General features: G+C 40.9%; 1 protein-coding gene across 1 annotated transcript; it reads left to right on the plus strand.

Moving 5' to 3' along the window:
• The first annotated feature begins 5,726 nt into the window (after window positions 1-5,726).
• neurod6b (neuronal differentiation 6b) lies at window positions 5,727-7,937 on the plus strand. Its single transcript, XM_088014620.1, has one exon. The coding sequence runs from the start codon at window positions 6,924-6,926 to the stop codon at window positions 7,935-7,937; it is 1,014 nt and encodes a 337-aa protein (XP_087870746.1). The 5' UTR covers window positions 5,727-6,923.
• The last annotated feature ends 464 nt before the right edge of the window (window positions 7,938-8,401 follow it).

The raw sequence follows: 8,401 nt of genomic DNA on the forward strand, positions 1-8,401 counted from the left end.
CAAAGATATAAGGAAAGAGAAAGGGAATAAACTGAGCTCCTATTAACACTCAGCGTGTTGATAATGTGAGAAAATAAAATCTCAGCCCGATCGACCAATCAACTCAGCATTTGAAAAAGCGGATTCAGCGCTGCCACCTAATGTGTAAAAAGAATTACGAAAAAAAAAGCATCTTCAAGTAAAAATTGACAGCTGTAGGTTTTTTTGTTTTGTTTTGTTTTTCTTCAAAGATTAGTATAAAACAGATAATCCAACACCTGTGGGCCGCATCGCGGGGTCTGGTGTATCTTGGAGAAACGATGATCAATCATAATTTTATCGATATCGCGGTTCACGTCTTTCACACCGTTACATATCCGTTGTCTTCCCGTGCTTATACAAGAGTGAAGATGTGATTCTCACTTAAATATGAAACGTGACACATTTTTATTTATCTTATCACTCTTTGTGTATGGAAGTGTCGCATTCTTCCACAACAGATTGTCACAGGCACTTTGAACGAGTGCGAACAGATTGTGCTTTGAAAGAGAAACGGGCGCCTGCAGCAACGCTTCACGTCTGCATCCCGTCTCCTTCTGAAAACAGGACTAGCATCTTTACATTATACATTTTCGCAAACATATCCATTATTCATGCTCCCATATTTTAATACTATTAGCACGTCTGCGCCACCCACCTAAATACCTGTTTGCTTGTTATCAAAGGTGCGGCAACAGCCGGAGTAAATATAAGTGTGAGAAAACAGTCTTGGGAGTTTTGCACGGTTGCGCCATCACACACAGAACGTAAATAGATCTTACAGGGACATATTGCGTTACACGTTGTTGGACATTTGGGAAAACCGAGCTGAGTGGACGTTGGAGAAACTCCTTTCACCTGTCTCTAGAGTGTTTGCATTAGCAAGACCACAGCAACCGAATAAAACACACACAAAACACATAAAATGGAGCAGACAATGCTCCACCTGTGTGGGTGGGAGGTGCAGCCACTCAGCAGCTGAGTGGGGCAGCATATGGAGGTTCTAATTGGGTAGAAAAGCACAGCTGGAGGACAACCAGTCTAGGACTTGGCCTCTGGTAATCAGTCCCTCAATCCACAGCTCTCCTTTGCACGTCCACCAGGCTGCATGTGAGGAACTGGCTGGTGGGAGAACGAGTGAAACCAACAAGAAACTTATCCCAAACAAAGGATTCTCCCAAAAAATGATTTAACTCTAGACTCAAGGAGGTGGCCTTTGCTAAGGTATATTTCAGTTCTCATAACTAATAAAAATTGTTTTAACATATCTCAACCTCGCAGTAAAGGAATTCGTACACATATTCAAACAAAAACGCTATATATGCCTGAAAAAAACAACAACAACAACAACAAAATGTGTGCAGTAATTGTAATACATAAGAAATAGAAGTAAATGAGCCACAACATTACTCGATGTTTTACATAAATAATAATGGTGTCATATGATAGTCATAGTAAACAGGTGTCGCATTGAAATACACATTTTGAGAAATGCATATTACACTGAAATAACACCCAACTCTCGAACATGAAACATTTAGAGTAAGCTCAGAGTCCATGTGAACTGCAAATCACAAGATATTTTATAGCTTTTTGTTTGTTTTTATGCAACTCTCTATAAATTTGAGAGTTTGTTTCTGGCAGGTCAGCAGGCTCTGAAATACTCAGATCAGCCTGTCCAGTCCCAACAATCCTGCCACGTTCAAAGTCGCTCCCTCTTTCTTCACCAGTTTCAACTGCAGCAAGTCATCTTCATGATGTCTAGAGATCTAAATGAAATGAGTTGCTGTCATGTGATTGGCTGACTTGCTATTTGTGTTAACAAGCAATCAAGCAGGTGCCCATAATAAAGTGGCCTGTGCAATACCGTGTGTGAAACTAAATTCATGAGATGCAAACTGGAAGAACGTAAAAGTACGCTTCCTGCTGCAACCAAAACACATTTAATATTCAAACCTGCAAAGTTGGATTGTGACCTTGTTGCAAGTGAGATGTTAAAAGTCAGAATTTCAACAACTTTTACTTAAAGCTCAAATATTTTGACTCCCAAGTTCAAATGTAACGAACCAATGCAATGATTACTTTCTTCTTTTGCTAGTATGTTCAGACATTTTCTCCTAAACGTTTTCTTGAAATTTTATTCAAATGGCCTTTTTTCCCCCTTTGTTAAAGATAACAGTCTTGTGACAGACATATAAATTGCTATTGTTATCCTGCTATCAGTACAGAAAATATTACAGTAAAGCAATAAGTAAGGTAATCAATGGACAGAAACATGCTTCCTCTCCAGAATCTCCAGGTTTCCACATCCTATATAAGCAGATAGTAATGTTTGCTTTTTATCTTTATTGTTGTAGTTTTGTTGTTGTTGTTTTTTTATTCATCAATGGTTGCATGAAGATAAAGAGAACAAATACCACACACACTTGATGCATTCCTTAAACAAACCGTCAGAGATTTGGAAACAACATGTGATGGATGTTGGGGGAAAAAAAAAACAAAAAAAAACAATAAATCATTTTGGAAACAGCTTTATACCACGACAACAAGATTATTATTGACAACAACTGAAGTGTTCATTTGGGTATCCACAAGTACTCAAAATAAATGGCTTGCACTTGTATGTGGCACAACGTAAGCACTTCCTCATTTAGCTTCTGTGTTTGGCATTTAGTTAATTGTACACGGAGCTCAGTTGAAGGCGGTGTAATATAAATAGCGGGAGTTGTCGCAGGGCTCATTACGGAGTCGGTGTTACTTGGAGTTGCTTCGTATATTGGTTCTGAAAGAGAACTAACCCACGAGATGTGACTCTAAATTAAACGTTGGACAGGATCCTGTTGTACAACCACACCATTACCATCCTCTTAACCACATCACCTCGCACTCATCATCCAGACACGGATCCTTTCTAACTGCTGACATCAATTGAGAAATGCTTTCGACTCAGCGTGCAACGTGTGGCGCCTTCATTTGCAGCTCTGCACCGCGCACTGTGCCTATAAAAGCTGATAATGTGATAATTAAAAAAGCTGACAGGCAAGAACTGTCAGCCGGGCTCCCTGATTTATCAACCTCTGCTATTTGTTATAGCTTCCAAATTACAATGCTTCCACCCTTCAAGTACAACATGTGAAATATCAAATGCAATAATTAAGCAAAGCTGGAGGTGTGATTAAAAAAAAAAAGAAAAAAAAAGAAAGAAAGTTAAGTGAAAGAAGTCTCTGCGGATGACAGCTTGATGAAATCTGTCCGTAAAAGCATCGCCGGATCAGATCCGGAGCTGAGACGAGGATTTCAGCAGACAAAAGATCACAGTCCTGTCGCTTTCTCTCTTCCTCTCTCAACCACACCATGATTTATTACCTGAAAAGACAAGAGAACTAATTAGTGGAGTAATTAATTAATATAAATTTGCATATTTGCATTTGCAATTAGTGCAGTCAACTGATTAGTCTGAGATGGGGAGTTTGACTCTTCAGCATGTATCTGTGTGTGTGTGTGTGTGTGTGTGTGTGTGTGTGTGTGTGTGTGTGTGTGTGTGTGTGTCCGTGTGCGCGCACGTGTGCATGCATGTGTGTAGTGGACCAGAACGACCAGCAGACCAGCTGAAACATTTCGGAGGGGAGGCAGAAATGAAGGGACACTTTTTGGCCGTTTTGCTTTGGCTTTTAATTAATTTTTTTTTTTTTTTTTTTATAGAACCACATGTGCAATTAACATGTGTTTAGATACAACTGTCTGCATGCATGCATAAGGTGAAACGTTGCAACATTCCCCATGTTCTGTGCATGCCCTAATTGTCACTGTTGAAGGTGCCCTGAGCTCACGCCAGCCACCTTTCTGCAGCCTGACTCATACTTGTGATCGATGCCCTGCGATAGCCAATACAAGAGAGACTGATAAGTTGCTTTAATTGATTCTCCTTGCAGCAAGGTCACTCGCAGGCACACATTTCCGCATGCAATTGTGTATGTGAGTGTTCCACATAACTGAGGAGTGCATATACCCATATCGAGTGCCAGCTGTGCCCCAGCGAGGATTTGGCAGCGTGCCATTGTGTCTTTTTCCACTGGGTGTGCTTAATGGCTATAATGGTAAGGAACCAACACCGTGCACGCTCCTCTGTTATGTTCACACCATCCTGTGCTTGTAAAGTATCCGCTGAATTTTCTTAATCACTTGTGCATAAAGCTGAAAAAAATAAATAAATAAAATTAAGACAAAAAAACAAAGTTGCTTATGAGACATTTTTAGACAAATCTTAGAGGCAATTTCAACTAACGTAGTTTTGCTGGGAAACTTCTTTGATTTCTACTTGTCTGTTTCACTTTTTTTGTGCGTAACATGGAATATGTGGGTTGAATAAAAAGAGTAATTTATAGAAATTAGTTTTGACTCTACTTTTTTTTCTAGATGTATTCTTTGCATACTGACAAAAACCATTTTAAACCCACTCTACCTTTCTTTTTTTCATAGAAAAAAAAATCTTAGAGGTTTCTTCTTTCCATCACCTACAATTGAAGATGCAACAGACATAATGCCGTGAACACCGACAGGTGATGTGATGGATCCTGATTATATCTTTATTTGAACTTTATTTATCAGGATGTGGGATATTAGGCATCAAAGTAGCATTCTGTCATGCAAGTTGATGGAAGTTAGAACAGATAAAAGGAGGGAAAATGAGCAAGTGTTGGGATTTTGACGTGACACTGACGCCCATTTCTTTAATAGCTGACCACTAAATTGAAGGAAGATCTCTCTCTCTCTCTCCATCTTCTCACCATACAGACTGGGGAAGATGGTAAAGAACTAGCATAGCTTCTTGTTGAAAAACTAAGAATGAAATCTTCAGATCAGCAACTGTTTATGGTAGATGAAGGTTTACTGTTTGATCGATAGAGTCAAAAGGTGTTAAATTTAAAAAGTTCTGATATTTCAAAGAGTTTATGTTGCCATATTCTCTATCTGGCACATATGGAAGAGAATGATCTCTTTGGCATCACAGATGCCAAAGATGCCTTGCGCTTATCTGTAGGCACTAGATACTTTTCTACATCCTTTGTTTCAAATCAAACCCAACTTTTAGATTGTAGTCAAAAAGCTAAATTTTAGGCTAATTCATTAATTTTTGCATTCATTAAAAAATTCCAGTCGAGATCATCAAGCTCTGCATGCTAAAAATGTTTTGTATCAGACAGGAGTTTTCGCCCTCTCTTCCTTGAAGGATTGTTTTAATTCAGTCGTATTGCAGGTCATGCCGATGCACCTCAACTACTCTGCCCATTCCAAAATCTTCTTTCTTCCAGCCAGATCTAGCATGACACTCACCTTCCAAATAGTCTGTAGTCTGTAGCCAGTGCACATAAAATTGTCCTATCACAATGTCTCTTGATAAATCCAAACAAGATTTTGGTGTTCTTTCTGGTCAGTGGACTTTTCCAGCAGGAATCTCTCCTTTGCATGCAGTTTTTTTGCATCTATTTGTCTCTTTCTTATTGTTAAATGGTGAACATTGACACAGACGGATGTACATTTAGGTCTGCAAGCCTTTAGATGATATACTGGCTTCTTTTGTGACCTCTTGGATGAATCGTTGCAGTAATTTTGGAAGCACAGCCAATCAAACCTGTTCCATTTTATTTATTTTTTTGTCAATTGTGTAAAATGGCTCTCTTGCTAGATTGCTGGAGTCAGTCTTAGAAATAACTTTGCTGCAGTTTTCAGACTGGCAGATGCCAAGGACTGGATTTCTTATCTGAATGGTGTAAGTCTTCTTCAGATCTTTTAGCCTACTTCGTGTTGTTAGGCAGGTCCTGGTTGTGGCTAATGAAAGTAAACCAAAAATGTGGTTAAATACAGCTAATTGATTATTTAAATTGAGAAGCATCTACGTGATTATTTTAATCTATCTATCTATCTATCTATCTATCTATCTATCTATCTATCTATCTATCTATCTATCTATCTATCTATCTATCTATCTATCTATCTATCTACCTGTAAATCCTTGCGCATTTAATCTTTTATTCATAAATAAATAAATAAATAAATAAATAAATAAATAAATAAATAAATAAAGTTCCTCTCTCTTACAGCAGGTGAGAAGCAGGTATTAGTCGTTATCCCTCTCCGGTCTGCGTTTTTGACGGTAAACGTGGGCCTCCCGGTGCCTTTTTACCGGAGCTGCCAGATGATCGGTGCGGAGTGGAGGGTCCCACGGGACGCTGAACACGTGGTCTCGGCTGCCACAAGACGTCAGCGGCAGATGGCATGGGTACCCGGTGTTGGCATGAGTGTCATTCCTCAAAGAGAGAGGAAAGGAAGGGGGAGAGCGGATCGCAGCGAGGAGGAGAAAGGAGGGTTTGAGCTCTGGCTGGTTTAATTGTGCAGTTTTGCAAAAAAAAAAAAAAAAAAGAGAAGAAGACGCTGCAGCGGAGATTCAGAGGCGATAATTGGGACCATGAGGACAAGTACATGCTGACCAGAGGTGGGTATGATTTTTATTTTTTTGTGTGTGTGTGTGTGTGCGTGTGTCTGTGTGTCTGTGTGTGTTTTATTAATATTTCTTTTAATGCAAGTAGTTAATTCAATATTTTTCAGCTGAATTTGAAGAAAAAACAAAACAAAAAACAGAAAAACAAGGGCTGGATTTTGTAAAACTGTCCAAAAAAATATGCAGTTAAAGGGCCAAAACATTTTTCAGATCATTGTGAATTGAGTGTATTTGAAAAGACATCAGTCACATCGGCCTCGCTTGCCAATTTGTTCCTCTTCCTCCTGGGAGGACTCATTCACAGGGTAATTAACTGACAACCTTCAAAAGACGTCGGCGCTGAATTTTGCTCTTACAATTTACGTCTCCCCCTTTTTCTTTTTTTTTTCCGTTTCTTGCAGGAGATATGTTGACGCTGCCATTCGAGGAACCTCATATGATGTGTGAGCCGCGCTTTGGTGCCAACTATCCCCGCGAAAGCCTGCCTGACAGCCTGCAACAGCAGGAGCGACAACAGCGCCCCACAGCCAGATCCGACCCGGAGATGATGAGGGAGGCCGAGGACGACCTTTCCGACAGGGAGGAAGACGAAAGAGAGGACGACCAGGACGAGAACGGGCTACAGAAGAAACGGGGGCCGCGGAAAAAGAGGCCCGGCAAGGAGCAGGTGGACAGGGCCAAACTCCGGCGCCAGGAAGCCAACGCCCGGGAGCGCAGCCGGATGCACGGCTTGAACGCCGCGCTGGAGAGTCTGCGCAAAGTTGTGCCGTGCTACTCGAAAACTCAGAAACTGTCCAAGATCGAGACGCTAAGACTGGCAAAAAATTACATCTGGGCCCTGTCAGAGACCCTGAGCGCGGGGAAGAGACCGGACCTCCTCGCTTTTGTGCAAACTTTGTGCAAAGGATTATCTCAGCCTACCACCAACTTGGTGGCGGGCTGTTTGCAACTGAATGCCAGAAATTTTCTCACGGATCACAATGGAGAGGTGATGTTTTCTGGCAGGTCGCCTTACGAGGCTATGTACTCCTACACCAGCTCGGACATGAACTCGCCCCCGGGCCACAGCGGCGGCGCGCTGGACACCGGCTCCAAACCTTTCCGACACTACAGCTACAGCAGCGCCTACGAAACGTACTTCGAGAACCCGTCCCCGGACAGTGGGAGCCCGCATTTTGACGGCCAGCTGAGCCCCCCGATGAACTTCAATGGAATTTTTTCCCTAAAACACGACGACCCGCAAGAATATGGGAAAAGCAGCCACTATGGTGTGCGCTACTGTGGCGCGCCAGGGCGATCGGCCCTGGCACCTAACTCAATGTACCGAGTCTCCCCAGAGGCCCGTTTCCCCTACGACCTGCACGTCCGCAGTCAGTCCTTCCAAACGCAGGGGGAAGTCAATGGCTCTTACCACAATTAATTCATCACATGGGACAAAGTGCAAACTTTCAGATGCAAATTTCTCTGCACAAAAGTAAAAAGGAGAGAGGAAAAAAAGAACTCAGATGTTGATGCACATTTTGGGGTTTAAAGTTACTTCTTAACTGTAAAAGCAGCAGTTTGGATGTTATTTTGATTTATGTTCAATGACTATTATCTTAAATACTTTAGATCCCGGTTTTTTAAGAGAGAGAGAGAAAAGTTTTAATAAATTGGTGCTACGTGCTTGTTTCCAAACAAGTCAAATTCAAGACGAAACACGAACTTGTTTACTTTTTATTTATTTATTTATTTCTCGCTTTTTTTTTTATTTTTTTACAGTTGCAGTGTAGTGTTTTCTTCTTCTTCTTCTTCTTCATGAAAGTACAGCAAATGTTGGTAATTATACACTTTTTGGATATAGCTGATTATACCCAACATAGTTTGTTATATATAAGACAGATT

Source organism: Poecilia mexicana, unplaced genomic scaffold (assembly GCF_051168715.1).
Source record: "Poecilia mexicana isolate PSO_F unplaced genomic scaffold, ASM5116871v1 scaffold_17, whole genome shotgun sequence".
In the NCBI taxonomy this organism is placed as follows: domain Eukaryota; kingdom Metazoa; phylum Chordata; class Actinopteri; order Cyprinodontiformes; family Poeciliidae; genus Poecilia; species Poecilia mexicana.